The 17,712-nt window shown below is 41.3% G+C and overlaps 1 protein-coding gene across 3 annotated transcripts; it reads left to right on the top strand.

Moving 5' to 3' along the window:
* The first annotated feature begins 3,447 nt into the window (after positions 1 to 3,447).
* rrbp1a (ribosome binding protein 1a) lies at positions 3,448 to 16,522 on the top strand. Of its 3 annotated transcripts, none has more exons than XM_008283481.1 (27): positions 3,448 to 3,635; positions 5,680 to 6,685; positions 7,836 to 7,990; positions 8,094 to 8,216; positions 8,866 to 9,018; positions 9,238 to 9,356; positions 9,571 to 9,724; positions 10,711 to 10,849; positions 10,980 to 11,161; positions 11,246 to 11,280; positions 11,370 to 11,445; positions 11,557 to 11,594; positions 11,714 to 11,795; positions 11,899 to 11,936; positions 12,060 to 12,138; positions 12,230 to 12,319; positions 12,445 to 12,531; positions 12,617 to 12,706; positions 12,791 to 12,883; positions 12,969 to 13,019; positions 13,110 to 13,190; positions 13,421 to 13,504; positions 13,751 to 13,828; positions 14,464 to 14,547; positions 14,634 to 14,732; positions 15,405 to 15,548; positions 15,651 to 16,522. In XM_008283481.1, exons 2-27 carry the CDS (start codon positions 5,698 to 5,700, stop codon positions 15,687 to 15,689), a joined length of 3,381 nt encoding a protein of 1,126 aa, XP_008281703.1. In that variant the 5' UTR covers positions 3,448 to 3,635; positions 5,680 to 5,697; the 3' UTR covers positions 15,690 to 16,522. The 3 variants fall into 3 exon arrangements, with proteins under 3 accessions (XP_008281703.1, XP_008281702.1, XP_008281704.1); XM_008283480.1 differs by having other exon boundaries at positions 11,896 to 11,936; XM_008283482.1 differs by lacking the exon at positions 13,751 to 13,828 and having other exon boundaries at positions 11,896 to 11,936.
* The last annotated feature ends 1,190 nt before the right edge of the window (positions 16,523 to 17,712 follow it).

Here is a 17,712-nt window from a genome sequence, read left to right as displayed (position 1 = left end):
CAGATGAACGTGGAACCTTCAGGCATCTGGAAGTTGTATTCAAGGATGAACCAGACTTATGGAGGTCCACAATTCTCTTCCTGATATCTTGGCTGATTTCTTGGCTGATTTTCCCATGTTGTCACAAAAGGAAGCCTTAAAATACATCAATGGGTATGCTTCCAATTAACTCAAATGTTGTCAACTGAGCTATTAAAAGCTCCCAAAGCCATGACATCATCATCTGGGCTTTCCAAAATAGTTTGATAGTTTGAAGGCATCGTATTCTTATTGTATGTAAACTTCTGACTTTGAAAAAAGTTGCAACATTTTTTTGGTATTTAACTAATAGAAATAATTTTGCTAATCCTAATTGACCTAAAACAAAATAGCTTTAGTCACGTTTATTGTCAGACAATAAGAAAAGAAGGTTATGTGTCTTTTTATACAGTGTATGTAAACTTCTGGTTTCCAATGTACATAATACAAGGCCCACACATTAACATGGGAGATAAACCATTTACTTACACAGTTTCACTTCACTACAGCTACTGATCTGACTGTATCTGTATCAACCCATGAAGTATCAGACCTACATTTAGCCTTTTCATGTTCCATTTGTGTTGCTGTGGTGTTGTGATAAAGAATTTCCTCAGTTCGTTTCGAATCTCAGAAGCAAGATTTCCAAGACATTAATGCACTGTGTGAAATCTGGCGGTGCAAACTGATGTAACAGAACAAGTATGCTTGCTTCAAAGACTTATTTAGCTGATTTTATGAATTTCCTTATCTCCCCTTAGGCACGCTTAGATAATTTACAGGCTCCTAATGTATGATAAGGAGTACGATTTTGCACATTTTTAGAGCTTTTGGAGACATTATCAGTGATTTACCATTAATAATTAATTTCACACCATCTTCATGATCCTATTTTTTCACTATCATGTCAGAATCCTGAGTCACGCACAAAGTGGACTAGGATTTTGAGAATGCATGATGAAGGCTATAACAAGAATGACAGAGCTAAAATAAATAAAGGGCTGCAACATGGCACGTTTCTCTGCTGTGTCATGTTATCAAAAAAAAAAAGTGTTCTTGAAGCCACTTTGGCTGAGGTCACGGTTAAGTGAGCTGCAACATCATCTTACACTGTCTGCCTGTGAAAGCACCTGCCTCATGTCCCCCAGCTCTGCACTGTTCAACTGAAGAGTCATGATAAATGCAGACAGAGGCCTTGGAGCAGGACTTGAAGGCATGATGCATGAAAGCCTCCTCAAATAGAAACTGTGTCCTCTGAAGGGACTCGCTATGAAAAAAACAAAAGTGCACCTGCAGGGCCTGCTGACGTAACTGAACCGTCTGGGCTTCCTAAGTGAAACAGAACAGGGTGCTTCTTCGTGCTGCCCATCAAGTAAAACTTGCTCACAGATGCAGATTTTTTAATTCCTTTCTGCCTCCCTTTCCACCCTCTGAGTTACACTTTCTTTTCTTTTACCGCAAAAGCTTGAACATGAATGTCTTAAAAGCTTTGTATTTTCTTTCTTCAACAATGTAATTCTGCCACTGGCAAAACACCAAAAGGCCAAACCTTTTCTAAGGTTGCACACCCTGCACGGCTTGTTTGGTCATTAGCTCATATGCACGCAATCCTAATACAAAGACACGTCAGATTATAAATAACTGGTATGCATGGTAGCAAAAGTATTTCACCTCATTACACAGCAGAAATACTTTTAATGCAATTATCTGAATTTCACATTTGATTAAACTATGCTGCGTAAGGCTCGTTATAATTATCTGGATTGGCTCATATAAATACTAGGGGGAGCTCAGAGAGCAAATTTGGCCGATGCTGAACTTTCCGTAGCTGCTAGAATGCAGAGTCAGTGTGAGAAAAGGGAGTGAAAATGCCTTACAGGACTTAGGACAGAAATGCAAAGCAAAGGCAAAATCACTGACTCTGATTCATGTCGGTTTTCATAAACCAGAGGCAACAGCAAAGATGGTATGCTTTTTTTTTTTTTTACTGGTTTGTCAGCCATTTATTGTATCCTGAGGTGCAGCCACTTCTCATCGACAAGAAAGGATTTCAATTAAGACACCAGACAAATACATTTAACAGTTCTTTTGATTGTGTGAACTGTAAATGTGGGTTATTACTTTTCAAGTCACTTTTAATCATTTATTTTACACATGCTTATATTTTTTTTTTGTCAAAAAAATGAAAAGTAGATCTCCAACTACAAATTGGAAGGTTTTTTTTTCTGCCTTTTCAAATGCTTTTCGTAGCATTGTGTGGTTCATGTGAGTTCTGTTGCGGCACAGTTTGTTAAAGGCTCATGAGTGAACTGACTGGAACAGTTTCAGAAGAGGTTGTGGCGAGGATGTCTGTAGAAACAGTTTTGTTTCCGAGTGAATAACCTGGGGTGTGGACATTCAAGTGTTCCATCGTAATAACTTACACACGCACATTCAGACCTTGACACTGCGTTCATGCATCACATCAATGCAATATCTTTTGGGCGCTAAAACAATTGGAAGGTGTGGTGAAAAACCCTTTCACAAAGAACTTTACAAACTTCTATGTCATGATAGTGCTAATAATGTTCAGCACCTTGTAGGTTCAACAGGTTTGACTGCTGGTGGTTATTTCTGGAATAAGCTGGTGGACGAACTGTGCAATGATGCCTTTGTCTCCTTAGAGATGGATGGAAATAAAAGCATACTGAACACAAAGTTAGGAAACTTTAATAGAAAAAAGAGCCATGCTTTTAACAAATCACTTAGGTTTAAGTGATATAAAACATGCACCACAGAGAGAGACAGCTCAAGGCAGCCAAGTATATTGTTGAGTCTCTTCCATGAAGAAAGATAACACAGTTTCCAAAGACAGCAGACATGTATAGCCAGAATTTGAGGGAAACGTGGTTGAATTGTTGCTCAGTGTATCCTTAATATTTCCATTAAAAAACAATGGTGCAGTCATAAAAAAAGATAGGTAGATAGATAGATAGATAGATAGATAGATAGACTGTTCCCCCAAGGAAGAGTACACGTGGCTTTATGATACAGGTTGATGGTTTGGAATGACATCGTTTTCAAACCAAAGAGGATTTTTTTTTTTTTTGCAAACAAGCACTCCTGTATTCCACTATCAGTTCTTACCATCTGTGGAGCGTAAAAACTTGCCCTCTTTCAAATGTTCAAAGTTTCTCGAAACAAGCCCACTTGAAAAGTTTCACGAAAGCCCTTTACTTTCGCGAGAGTTTCACCGTGTTTTAAACAAACCGCTTTTGTTTGAGAACGGTCCGACTTGTACAAGCCGTTTTTCATCCACGTAGAAGAACTACAACTCCCAGCGGTTCCACTTCCGGCCTGAGCGCCTTTCAGCCAATCAGAGAGCTCTTGGATTTATGGCAGCTATCTGGGGCACGGGGCCAGCACGTCTAGCCAGCTCGAAGTGCCACGACTTCACAGCAGACCACGGATTCTCCAGCGGAGTGAGGGGGAGAGAGCACTGGAAAAAAAAGCAAGTTAGCTAGATAGCTGGACAATTAGGTAGCTTTTCCCAGAAGTCACTTCATCTACAACTCGAAGCTTTTTGCCCTCAATTCGTTCCCTTTGAAGCGAGCAGACGTAGCTTTATCAGCGGCGAGGTAAGTGTGGGATTCTTGGAATTTTTTTATTCATTGAGCGAGCGTTAGCTAGCTCGGAAAGCTATCTACCGCTAACCTCTGAGGCAACTACGAGTACAGAAAGACACACGATTAAAGTTGTGTAAATTTATTTAAGACTTTTCCTCTCGCTTGGCTGTTTGGTTTGCAGTTTTGTAATAGGTTTTTGTAGCGCAGTTTTATAACGGAAACCGACGCTCAGTGTGCAGGACGTTAGCCAAGTTCATTGATTCATACCGTTAGCTGCGATGCTAGCTGGGGAAGTAATGATTTAAATCATATCCCATAAAATAATTCCAGGATTGCACACGGTTTCGTTGTTTTAATGCAGTCATCACGAATAACGATGTTGGGTTTCCTTCGTATCTCTTACACCTTCGAGTCCATTTTCACCAGAGCTCTCGGTATAATTTTATCATTAGCTTCAAATAAACTATGCTGGAAGTTCATGGAAACAATGCGCTTGTGTTAAAGTATGGAATAAAAAGTTTGTGGTTATTGTGTAAATGTTGCCTACCCTTACTTAGAAACTACAAGTAATGAAAGATCTGCAAAGGAAGGTTCCAAAAAAAAAAAAAAAAACTGTAGCCGTTCACATATGTTACCTTCATGGAATAATAAAGTTAAGATCTTCATTTCAGGTGAAGACTTTTTTTGAATGATTGAATGCTCTTGGTGGAGAAGTCTCGGTGCCTCTGAGTGCAAGTTATATATTCTAGATTTAAAGGAGATATCGTGTGTAACACCACAAAGTTTCATCCAATAATCTCAGATTTTTATGAAGTCTAAAAATTCACTTCCATCCTCAGAAAGTCAGCCGGAGTTAGATTTCTTAAAGTCCTCTTCTTCAGCTCAGTCTGAGTTGAGATGCACTGACGTGTGAATCACAGATCAGGAGGCTGGACAATCTCTTCCCTTTAAGCTTTTAGGACCTGCAATGAACAGGGACTCTGGACTCTTGTTTTTGATTGTGCTCGAGTTACTCAGCAGTTTGTCCTCTACAATCTCATGTTTTTGGTATATTTTAAAACAATAGATCCACACATTGTTTTTTCTTCCCTTCATGTATTTTTGATAGGATAACATTCCTAACTTAATATAACCAAGGATATAACTGACAGTGCTGCAAGAGTGAATCAAAGACTGTTTTTTCCACCATCTACTCCCAGCCAACTTTATTGCCCTGCAGGCTAAATCTTCTGGTTTGTGACAGGCGCCTTAAAGAGATAGCTGAAAGACCCTTTAAGGGATGTCTTTACAGAGCAGGAAATTAAGAGTAACCACCAGCCAACTTCTGGAAATGTTGGCAGCAGCTTTGTGTACTTTGTCCATTTTTGCCTGTAACCATTTTTAACCTGTATGGTTTGAGTTACTGTCACTGCCTTAAAATAATATTTAAAGTGTTTAATTGAATGTATTGTTTGTAATCTGTTACATAAGTGGACCACTGTATTGTAACAGTGGTGCAATAGTCCAAATCCGTGTTTTTAAAGTGAAAAACTCAATTGTTAGATAAGACTCTAACAATCTATTTACTTTAATTTGTATAGTTTCTTGTACACAGAAAATTGTCATCGTAAAAGCTGTAATTATCAGGGTGAGTTTGAGCCGTATGATCACACATGCTATATCTGAAGCTGAAGCCTGTAAACTGTGTGACACGTGGATCTGGAGCTGCAACTATTTGCTTCACAGTTTGCCGATAAGATTTGCTGCTCTGCCTTGTGTATGTATGCAGGCAGACTCAAGATAAAAGTTGAAACAGCGACACCTTGAGGCTGTTGGAGGTAAAAGCTGCTTTTATTCTCCATGCAGCATTCATCATCTCCTCAGCTGTTTTTTGCTTTGTTTATTTTGTTTTTTTGTTTTGTTTTGTTTTTTAAATACAGCTGCTTTCCCAGAAGATTTTGGCTTTGTATCAATTATTATATGAAAATTTCTTTATATGCGGGAATCACTGTTTTTGAGTCGTCGACAGTCTTTTTAGTCATTCCCTGTGTTGACAAGTAACTCTCTCTCTTTTTAGGTTTACTAAATTTAAACAATGGATATCTATGACCCCCAGACCCTTGGGATTATGGTATTTGGTGGATTCATGGTGATCTCTGCTCTCGGGATTGCCCTTGTCTCCACCTTCTCCATGAAGGAGACCTCTTATGAGGAGGCCCTGGCCAAGCAACGTAGAGAGTTGGGTAAGATACAGTCTGTTCGCCCTGATAAAAAGAAAAAGGAGAAGGTATCTGAAAAGAAGAGCCGTGGAAAGAAGAAGGATGAAAAGCCCAATGGTAAGATCCCAGAGCAGGAGAAAGCTGAAGAGGCTGCTGAGGCTGATGTTGAACTGGACGGAGTCAATGAGTCTGCCGCTGAAACCGTTGTAGACGCTGCTCCTGCCCCCGTCCCTGAACCGATCCCTGCTTTTGAGGCTAAACCAACCGCAGCCCCGGTGGCGGTAGAGACGCAGGCCAAGACTGCTGCTGAACCTGTCGCTGAGCCCTCACCTGCACCCTCACCTAAAGACAAAAAGAAGAAGAAGGTAGCAAAGGTTGAGCCAGCCTCAACCCGGGCAGCTCCAATCCTGTCTGCTCCTGCGCCAGTCAAGTCCGCCACAGCACCTACATTAAACCAGGCTCCTGCATCTGCCCCGGCCAAAGCAACCATCCCAGCCCCTGCACCTGCCCCAGCCAAGTCTGCCCCGACATCAGCTAAGTCTGCACCTACATCAGCCAAGCTTGCTCCTGCCCCAGTGTCAGCAAAATCTACCCCCGCCACATCCAAATCTGCTCCTTCTGCGGCTCCTGCATCAGCTAAATCTGCCCCTGTCACATCCAAATCTGCCCCTGCCCCAGCCAAGTCTTCTGCTGCTCCAGCCAAGTCTGCACCGGCCCCAGCCAAGACTGCTCCAGTGCTGGAGGCTGTCACTAAAGATGTCCCAGTGATGGCTGTGCCCCCAGTGGGATCTCAGCAGGCTCCTGCTGTTGCAGCAAAAGCACAGGAGCCCAAGAAGAAGGCTTCAAAGAAAAAGACTGAGCCTGGTAAGCAGATGTGTTTTAGAGAAATGCACCTACTGTTTTGCATTTGTAATTGTATACTAGATGTATTTTTGTGAAAAGCTACAATTTTATTTTATCTTACCGTATTATTTCTGTGGTATTGAAGTGGTTGTTAAAGATAACAGTTTCCAGAATGCTGAAATCTATGGATGATGTGCGCATGGCAGGACATGCCTCTGGAAGCGACACACTGGTAGCCTTCCATCTGTCTGTGTCAGCTGTCAGTACATTGTAGACAGTTTTGTTATACAGTTTCACTACGATTTAGGAGAAGTTTTTTTTTCCAAAAAATAGAGATTAAAAGAGGCCAATTGTTCATTTTTTAAAATCCCACTGCTAAATCTCCTTCCTCATACACAAGTCACTTTTTGCTCCCATTTGTTTTGCACAGGTCTGCTTTCATGCATGACCTGTAGCTGTGACTTCGACCACATCGACGCCTCAGCAAACCACTCTTCTCCAGAAGCCCCTCTCGCCATCATATCAAAGATCAGCAACGCTATTGTCCAATAATATTGTTGTTTGAACCACGATTGCTAAAATTAGCCTTCTCCTTTGATCTGAAGGAAATGGCGTCCAGGCAGGAAGTACATTAGCCATAACACTGGTGTTTGCACATGGACTTTAATGTTTGGAAGTGAGAATGGAGGCATGTCTGCACAGTTGAGTTGGGTACACGTACAGTCACAGTCTAAGGCAGGAATAACTTGTCAGTACTGATGAACTTCTCGCTGTGTACCCATGGAGAGTAGTGCCAGTGGCAGTGGTGGGTAATGTCTGGCACTCGGCTCTGGAGGGCATAGAGCACGCCAGCTTGTCCAAACACCGTTGCCCTGTTTTGTTAGCTGACAAAGCCTCTCAGTGCCTCTGACAATGAGAAGAGAGGGGGGGTTGGTTTTCTCCTTTGCCTAAGGCTTGTCTCCGCCTGGTGCCACAATGCCCCATCATTTTGCCATCTGAAACTGCCCAGGGCCCCAGACCCAAAGAACCAGTCGCAACCTTGTTCTTTTCTCTATGGCAGTGTGAGCATTCAGTCATCCCTGTGAGAGCTTTAAAAACTTTTTAATCTGTTTTGGTTTTGAATAAATTCCTTATATAACTCTGCTGTGTCATTTTGTGTTTGCCTCTTCAGTTGCAGCGGTGGACTCTGCTGATGCTCCGCTCTACCTGCCCTATAAGGCTCTGGTGTCCACCATCAGCAGCATGGTGTTCAGCGAGGGAGAGGCGCACAGGCTCATCGAGATCCTGTCTGAGAAAGTTGGCATCATTCAGGACACCTGGCACATGGTACGGGACACTACAGGCAATGTCAAAGAAAAAGACTTCAAAGGGGGACTTGAAGAGAGACGAATACTTTTTTCTGTTTTTCTGTGTGTGTTTGTGTTTTTAGGCCACTCAGAAAGGAGACCCAGTGGCCATGCTGAAGAAGCAGTTGGAGGAGAGAGAGAAACAGCTGGCGGCAGAACAAGAGGATGGTTCAGCGGTAAAGAACCGTCTTCGAGAGCTCACCAAGGTTAGACATAAAAATGTCTCAAAAACTGTTCCCGCCACAACATATTGTTTTGTCTATAGCTATGATGGCTAATACTCATCACATGACCGAAAATATTAGCAGTTCTTAGATCCTTCCTATTAAATTCCTGTACATGCATGTGAACTGACATTTGGGTTGCAGTAGCTGTCTTTTGTCCTGAAGGTGGCACTAGAGGAAAGCTAACAAGGTGGCCAAATTATACAAACTATGTCCTTTTAGAAGCAAGGAGCTCACTACTTTTCATTATATACAGCCATAATATTTGTGGCAGTGCATTTAAAGTCAAAATCAGTCCTTTGGGTTGCATGATTTTGCTTATCAAATATCATCTTAGTCTGTGTTGTATATTTTAAGATATCTTGTGAACATTAAGGGTGGTGCTCAAGATAAGGATGGGGTGTTATCGCATTCTTTAAGTTAGAATCTGTTATCATCATTTTATTGGGGCACCAAAGGAAAAGCCGCAATATCCTCAAAAATATTTAATCCTCAGTGGGAATGTGGATGTTTTTCTTGATTTCATGAGAGTTCTTGGGGAGATATTTTGCTCTGAGCTGGCTCTTTGGCATGTTTGGCATCAGACACATTGCAGTGAATCTGCTCTCTGACTGTGCTGTCTGTTGATCAGGAGCTGTCTGCTGAGAAGTCCAAGGTTGCCAGCGTGGAGACGAGACTGAGTGCTCAGCTGAGTAAGAGAGAGCAAGAAATGATTGCTCTGCAAGCTCGCATGCAGGCCAGTTACCAGGACCATGTAGCCCAGACCCAGAGGCTCAATGCAAAGGTCAGTTCTTATACACAAATACATTTAAAGTTCAGATAGATGTATTTATGTTTGCTTCTTGACCTTTATTGGCCCTCAGGTGATCTGACAACTCTTAGACGTGAAGATGCAGTTTTATTACTCTTGAAATCCAGTGTTCCTGAGAAGCATTTAAGACTGAACAGTTGTCCAAGGTTTAGCTGCAAGGTTAATAATGCAAACATTTTATATTTACTCCAGATCCTAAGCCTGCAGGACCAACTGGAAAAAGGTCCCAATGCCCAGCTTGCTCGTTTACAGCAGGAGAACTCCATTCTTCGTGACGCCCTCAACCAAGCTACTAGTCAAGCTGAGAGCAAGTGAGTGCTTTCCAAAAACTAACACAGAAATGGTACAGAAACTCAGTATCAAGGATCCATAGTGTCATGCATTTTACCTCAGTGTAGTGTGTACGATTTCAGAAATACGCCTGTATTAGCAAACCGGAATGTTGACTTATATATTTGAAAGGCAAGTGTCCTCAACATTTGTCCCTTTGTCTTCCTCACTCTCTGTCTTTCATTTTGTGCTCAGACAAAATGCAGAGCTGGCCAAGCTGCGACAGGAATGCGCAAAGATAACCAAGGAACTTGGAGAGAAGTCAGAAAGTCTGCTTGCTGATGAGCACATCAGGAAAGGGCTGGAGGCCAAGGTCTCCACGACTGAAAAGCAGCTCTCATTGCTGCAGGTTGGTGGCACCACATCATCGTTATTATAAATGAAATCAGACATTATCAGGTTTCCATCTAGAACCAAATTTATTCTAGGTCTTCAAAATAATCCTGCTTCAGTCGCTTATTAGTCACAGAGCATCCACAAAATGCAGGCCTAGACCTTTCCCACCTATGGACCGACCCTCTAATGTTATGGGAAGTTTAACTGCCTTGTAATCACAGAGCCCAGGGCTAGGCTGGAATGCAGCCATACAATAATGGGGCTGCAGGGAAAATGCTTCTCCCCACCAGCTGGAATGTGTGCAAGTCCAAGCATCTCTCTTCACTAGGACGCTGTAATTGGCTGTAAATGTACAGAGCCGTCTGATGCCATTTTGCAGCACGTGACTTTCAAACCGGAACTGCATTTTTCTGTCTTACACTGTTGATTTTCTATATTCTACTGGCCCACATTGCCTCTCTCACTAATGAAATGTAGTTGGTCTGAGTGATTACTGGTTATGTGGAGCAAGTGAGTCAGAACTGCTGAAAGTCAAGTGTTCATTTTGTTTAATCATTTACTTCCATCCTTTCCAGCATTTTAAGTTCTTTGAACGTGTTATGTAATGGCTCAGGCCATAAATCAATATGCAATAGACAAGTGATGAAAGTTTTCTGCCTTCGTGAAAGGCAGGCTGAATATCTTAAAATCTCTTTAAGCTCTAAGCACTTTATGGTAGACATTTCTTTGAGAGGAACTGCTTAACATAGTGATAAACTATCTTTTATTTATTTGTTTCGAAACCTCAAGCGAAAGGATAGTCTAATTGTACCTGAGGTGGATTATTCGTGAACAGTCTTTTTCTCTAAATGTGTAGGAATTTAAGTATACACAAGAGAGATGTGACACAGCCCACATGCACTGCTCTTGGTCTGTGAATCAATGCTACTGAGTTGGATAATTTGGTGAATCTTTGCTGCCCCCTGCTGTTTGACATGTTTCGATGGATTTCTTTCTCAGGCCAGCCATGCAGAGAGTGAGCAGGCGTTACAGAGGAGATTGGAGGAGGTGTGTGAGGAGCTGAGAACGTCACAGAGTACAAACGGCAGCCTGCAGGCCACTTTGGACAAAGCCCAGCAGGAAACCAGCACACTTTCAGGTCAGAGAATGGGAGAACAAGGTCTAAATGGTTATCAGACATTGGACATTGGACTTTTTTTTGGAAAAATGTTTTCTGGAACCAGTTGCTTCATCAGACAATGTAAAAACAAAGTGTTTTGTCCCTGCAGATTTTCAAGTGCGTATTGGGAAATTAGAGGCAGACCTGACGGAACGTTCTGTTCAGGTGGAAGCCCTCACTGGCCAACTGGAGGAGACACAAGCAGAGAAAAGCCAGCTCGTGCAGCAGGTGGCTTCCATCAACTCACTGTTGGAGGCCAGTCAGAACAAAGAGGAGGATGACAACAAACGGGTAAGACATTTATTTTCAGATTGACCTTTATGAAATTTGACCACATATCATCACCCCTAAGGTTTATCCATGTTTATTCACCAGGTGAATACTGCAGAACTGGAACATCTAAAGCTCAGGTAAGTTTTTGAGCGTTGTTTCTCCAGAATTTACATGAATTCCAGAGCCGTTTTATTTACTGATTTTTAATACTATGTCCCTTTTACAGCCTGCAGGAGAGAGACACCCAGCTGAACACACTTCACGAGGAACTGAAGCAGCTGCAGACAAAGCAAGAAGCTGCTGTAAGTGTTGCAATAAAATATAAAGTGTCAATTATTTATGGCAAATATATATATATATTTTATTACCAAACTGTGGCACTGCTGATCACAAATAATCTGCTTTTGCAACAGGAGAACACTATTGCTGAGCTTGAGCAAAGAAATAAGGGGTATGGTACTTTTTATTATCAGTCTGTTTGACTCAAATCTTAAAGGCTTGCTGCACCTTTTGTTGGCCCTCTGATGACTGACACAAGTCTATCTCTATATTACTTGTGTGTCTCTGTAGGGAGGATGCCAGCCTTATCACATCACTTCAAGATGAACTTAAAAACCTCAAAGAAGAGATGGTGCAACTTAAGAACACACCAGTAAGCTTTCCTCTTTATGTGCATGATTCCACTTCCAGAGCACAATCCCACAAGACAAATAAATATCTTGGTAATTTATTGCATGTTCTTTCTGTTTCAGCAGTCTGAGAGCTCCTCAGAGCTTACACTACTACAGAACAGGTAAGACATTAAACTATTCTCCCTTAACACACTAATTGTTTTATCAGTTTGGCATAGGAAAAGATGAGTTTCAGATATTATTAGGTCTATCATTTAGATCTGTTTTGTGTTGTTTGGTACTAGTCTGACTGAAAAGGATGCCCTTGTTACATCACTACAAGAGGAACTGAGAGAAGCAAAAGAAAAGACGGCCACTGATCCAGTAAGAGTCTTTTTGCACATTAGTGGTTTATCAATTGAGAATAGTTTACTGTTAATCTCCTGACTGATTATGTCATCCGTCCCTTTAACAGAACGCAACGACACAACTGGCAGCCTTTCAAACAGAAACCAAAGAAACTCTCCAGACACTCTTCCCACAGATACCTGTAGAGACAGAGCAGGTAGGAAAAAGGGGGAGTTCACATGATGAGTTGTGAAATGATGAAGGGTCTTGTATTCTAATTAATTCAACATATTTAGGTATAGTAAATCATTTTTACATCAATCTCTTTTTCTCTTCATTTAGTCTAACTGGTTACAAGTATTTACTCAGAAAGCTCAGGAGGCTCTTAGCCAGCAGAGCCAGGAGTCTCAGTCAAGCACAGCATCACCAGTAAGTCACAGTTTTATACAGTTGCCATATAGTGGTTAGAATTAGCTTGGCAGAAAAAGTTCTCAATGTGTTCGGTTTGTTTCAGGAGCTGCTTGAGAAACTGAAGGAGGCGGAGGAGAGCCATGGTACCTTACAGGCTGAATGTGAGCAGTATAGGACAGTCCTGGCTGAGACAGTAAGTGACTTTATTCATAATAAGGTGGAAGATTGTAAAATAAGTTTGTAGAACTCACTCATACTCGTTTCTAATCTGCTGTAGGAAGGAATGCTGAAACATCTGCAGAAGAGCGTGGAGGAGGAAGAGCTGGTATGGAAGTCAAAGATGGCTAATTCAGAGGAGCAGCTGAAGGAAGTAGGTTATTATACTTCTCTGAAATCATTGTTTAGGCTCCCTTACATTATTTGCAAAACCTAATTGTTTCTCGTCACAACACCAGGCTTTGCAGACAGTCAGCAAGCTGGAGGAAGAAAACCAAAGTGTAGATCAGGTGGGGATATTTGTACTCATTTTAAAACATCTCTCAAGGCAAGCTAGCGGGTTAAAATGTGTTTTTCTATGCTCTTGGTCGTCTCTGCAGTTGAAGGAGCAGATGATGCTTCTGGAAGCGCAGCTGGAGAAGCAGGCCGACTACCAGGTGGCATCAGAGGAGATAGAGCAGGTAGGAGCGCAGTTTAAAACACTACAGCAACATTAGTGGCACTGATAAGTTTTTACTAAACATTTACTTTTTTTATTAAGTAATAAAATGCTCAACTAAAAACACACACATATATTTGTGTGTTTTCTATGAAGTCCAAGAGACATTCCACACACTTAAACCTTTATTGCTGCTCTCAGAACAATACTTGTATAACATCTGTTCCTTTCTATGCTGTGCTCCATGTTCAGCTGAAGCTGCAGCTGTCAGAGTGTCAAACCCAGTTGGATTCGGCCCAGAAGGAGGCCCAGGCACACAAGGAGGAACTTGCACAGGTGACTTTACTAACATAACCTGCTTTCCCATTCTGTAGACAACAGTATGCAGAAATTAATTTACCTGACTGAGTAAGGTGAGAGGGAGGGATGTTATTTATGAGGTGTCATAAGCCATGGAATTTGTGGATTTACCTGTTTCGCATACACAACCACCTATGATGAGTGTTGCTGACGTGTAAACACGAAAGGGATTCGTGGATGGCGGTTCCATAACCAGTGACTGGCGACGGCTTCCTGTTTCAGGTCAGGGAGCAGCTGGGCGAGATCACGATGCGGGCTCAGCGTGAACAGAATGGCCCAGCTGAGGCTCAACCCAGTCAGGTCAGGGTGCAGAGGTCACAGAGCACCCTTCCCGTCCTGTCGGAGAGGACTGGACAGTTACTAGGACAGTTCTTCAGAGATCCCTTCTGTTACAATTAGTTTGTTTTGTAAATGCTTCTCAAATGTGCTTTGTTTGATTTGATTTAAAAATCCACATTTGGCATTGATTTGTCCTTTTTGATTTAGCTTAGCAGCACATCTGGTTTTACCAACGTCTTAAATGAAGGATGTCGCTATGGAACACGGATACTGAGTAACAGATGACAGAGATAATGAAGGGCTGTATTTCCAGTCTGTCCAGTACTCCTCTGACTGTGCGGCTACAAATGCTAACCACTGTATGCATTGACTGAATGAACCTAACTCTAACCACTGCTGTTCTCAGCTTTGTCGGCATGCCCACCTCTCCTTTGTTTTCAGATACTTTTAACAGCATAGAAGTTTTGTGTTTGACTTTAGCCTTTCACCACAAACAGTGTGAGAGGAAACTAACTTGGTGCACAAGTTGAGCAGCTTTTGTGTGTGTATGCGCAGCACCGCTGTTTTGACACAAAAATGTTTGAAGACGCACGTTTGTGCAAGCAAGTAGTCTGTTTGTACTTATAGTGTGTGGACGTGTATTTGTCTGCCATCAGGTGCAGGGTGAGCTCAGTCAAACAACAGACCAACTGCACATGGAGGTGGCTCAGAGGCAGCAGCTCTCAGAAGAGTTTGAGCAGGCAGGAGCTGTTATCTTTGTTTTCATTGTATACCAAAGGATTACTAATCAGTTCTCGGTGAATAACGGTGTGTTGTCCACGTCCAGGCCCAGAAGACTGTAGCAGAACTTCAGGCTCAGCTGGATCTTTTAAAGGATTCTGCAGAGTCGCCACAATCTGATACTGAAGATGTAGCTCAGCTCAAGGTACGTTAAGATAACATTGTTTATTGCAACTCTCAGAACAGAAAAAAAAATCTAAAGAATTTCAAGACTGTGCACGAGCCTAAAACCTTCTAGACTTACAGACAATGATAACTATATGTAGTATGTGTAAGTATATTACACTGCTGGGGGTTTGCCATTGCATAGATGGATGTGTAACGTAAACAAATTCACTTTAGGCATTAACTTTAGACAACATTTAATTATGATGAATACCTTTTATTTTTATTTCAAGCTTAAGAAAGCTTTTTCTCCAACTGTACCATTAAAGTAACTAAAAATAGCTTTTACTTTGTTTTTAGTTGATTCAATTTCAAGTCATCCTTTTTCAGAGTCTGGTTTTACTTTATGCCATATTTGTTTGTTTCTCATGTCCATATTTCAGCCGTTAAAGAAAACTAGTGCTGAGAAAGAAAAAAAAAAAAAAAACTTTACAGTTGTTGTAAACAGAAGAAGAGTTGGTAGACAACGATGTGATGTAACATTTAATAATACAAGTTGTGAACTTTAATTTTATATTGATATATTTTACAGCTTTGTAGTTACAGGTTGTGTTTGCTCATTTTTATTTATGATTACTTAATTTCTCTTTAATATTAGACCTTATCCACATTTTCACTTGGTGCTTCAAAGTCATGTTTGCTGTTGAAACAGGAGCGCCTGGAGAAAGAGAAGAAGCTGTCCAAAGATCTGGGGCAGGCAGCGACCAAGCTCCAGCAGCTTCTCAAAGCCACTCAGGAGCAGTTGACCAAAGAGAGAGACACAGTGAGAACACTACAGGAGCATCTGGAGGGCAAGGTGAGGCAATTAATACTGATAAACATCACATACACATATGCAAGTTCAGAATGTTTGTGTGTTTGTATATTTTGACACCAATTTTCATAATTTCTATTTAAGGGAGAGTATGTGGAGCTGAAGGAAGGAACGTCCGTCTGAGATGAGGTTGACTGCGGACACTACAAAAAAAAAAAACTGCCAAATATGCCTTATGAATACCATAGTTATGCATTCCAAAATTATTTCTTTCTTGTACTGTAGTTGATTGCATTTGTTGCAAGTGTAGGAATCGAATATTTGTCATAACGAACACTTCAAAGTAAGATTAGAGGAGAGAATCCTGCTGTAATCTTTATTGAAACCCACATTCCATCAACAATTCTGGCTATGTCAGAAGTTATTTATCCCCCTGCCTTATATTCCAAACATTTCCCCATAGTTCAGTGTTAAAAGGGAAACCGAATGTACGTCAAACGTACATCAACCTGTGCAATTACTTTGTATGTCTTTTCTATGTGGTTGAATGGTGGGAACATTTTATGGTTCATCGATGCAGTACCTTTAGGGCCTGCTTTTCTCTGTAGCTGGCTGCCAATAACACACATCGAATTTGAATTTGTATGAATGAATAAACTACAGCGTAGCACTAAATAAGCCTGTTCAGTGTTTGTTAGAAGTTGGTGTAAAGATGTGGGAAGTGAAGTAAAAATTGTGAATACGTTACATTTTAACACCATTCCAGATCTGTTGTGAGTCAGACAGCAAGTCTGCAATCTTGTGCACTGCACATCTGCCTCATGACATTTTCAACTCAACACAGCTGCCTCATGACGAATACACTGTCCTTTGAACACATCTGTGATCCTGACAGTGTAAATCTGTTTGACAAAACCTGCTGTCTTTCTTTCTGACAGGAAGTATTGGTACACAGCGCTGTCCCCACAATATGTTGCTAGTAGAGCAAAAGGAAGCAATAAAAACTCTATCCATAGCATGCTCTGTAGTAGCTTTAATGTGTTTGGAAAGCAGTTTTTAAAAGGAGGACAAAGTATGTACTAAAAGGTTGCACTGGCCTGAAAAAGTGAAAGGAAACATGACTTTATTAGGGTTTAATTTTTAATTGTGGCAACTTGCATAATAAAACAAAACTGTCCAGTAGATTGCAGTCGGATTTCAGATTACAGATGTCACGTTTCTGAGGCGGATGTCGGGCTTGCAAACAACCTTCCTCAAATCAAATCGGTGGGACAAGGAGTAGGAATTGCCAGATGTCTGTATGGTTCCTTGTTTGGCCTGAATCCCAGATGAAGTTAGCAGGTCTGACACTGCTCAGTTTGGATGCTTCGGGTTAACGCTGTAGATGGGCTGGTCAGCAGATGTGTGCATACTGTCCAATATGCTCTCCTGGTTTTGCGTAATTTGATCTAGCAGTACATTTTATTTTCTAACAAAGATACTAATAGGGCTGTAAAATGTGTCATCACGAAATTATTAACCAAAAAAATAACCAAAAATGTTTGATAGAATAAAGCTTGATCAACTTCAAAGGAAATTCTCTGGCCAGCTATTTAAGTTATAAGTGTGATGCATTCTGAAAATAAAAATAAGTAACCTAAATAGGACTAGAGTGGGAAAAATAATGGCTAATACTGGCAATGATTCTGAAACTGTAAATAAATATTTCACATGGTAGTAAAATATTGCAAACTATTTAACCAATTATCGAGCTACACAGGTAGTGATTTTAATGAGATGAAGGTAACCACTGAATCCTGCTGACCAGTCTGTATGGGGCCACAGACTAGCATACCTCGGGAGACCTGCACAGACACCACAGGGACAACGACGAAGCAGCTCCATTATCAAGGCGTGATGGGCTGCAGGGATGGATCACGCTCTGAGTTTGGTCATGCAACTGAACTTTGGGTTTTGAATGCATTTATGTGGATCTACCCAACAGTCTTTTTACCCTCCTATTATCTTTGGGGTCAATTTGACCCCATTCAGCATTTAACACCTCTAAATAAGTCATTGACATTTTTATTTCAGTTTCATTTAAAGGGCTATTTATATATAAACTTGGGTAACAATTTTATTTTCTGGAGGTTTAAACTGCTGAGGTCAAATAGAACTCAGGGCTGCAGGGTGGGGCAGTTGGTAGCGCTGTTGCCTCGCAGCAAGA

This window comes from Stegastes partitus, unplaced genomic scaffold (genome assembly GCF_000690725.1).
Source record: "Stegastes partitus isolate 25-593 unplaced genomic scaffold, Stegastes_partitus-1.0.2 Scaffold314, whole genome shotgun sequence".
NCBI lineage: Eukaryota > Metazoa > Chordata > Actinopteri > Pomacentridae > Stegastes > Stegastes partitus.
Note: the sequence above shows the minus strand (reverse complement) of the source record. Positions and strands in the feature narration are given on the sequence as shown.

Bases quoted from the DNA above. Each gene is read 5' to 3' on its own strand.
- rrbp1a (XM_008283480.1), top strand. From the start codon at position 5,698: ATGGATATCTATGACCCCCAGACCCTTGGGATTATGGTATTTGGTGGA. The intron at 13,505-13,750 runs GTGACTTTACTA...TTCCTGTTTCAG, and splicing joins ACAAGGAGGAACTTGCACAG to GTCAGGGAGCAGCTGGGCGA. The intron at 13,829-14,463 runs GTCAGGGTGCAG...GTCTGCCATCAG, and splicing joins CTGAGGCTCAACCCAGTCAG to GTGCAGGGTGAGCTCAGTCA.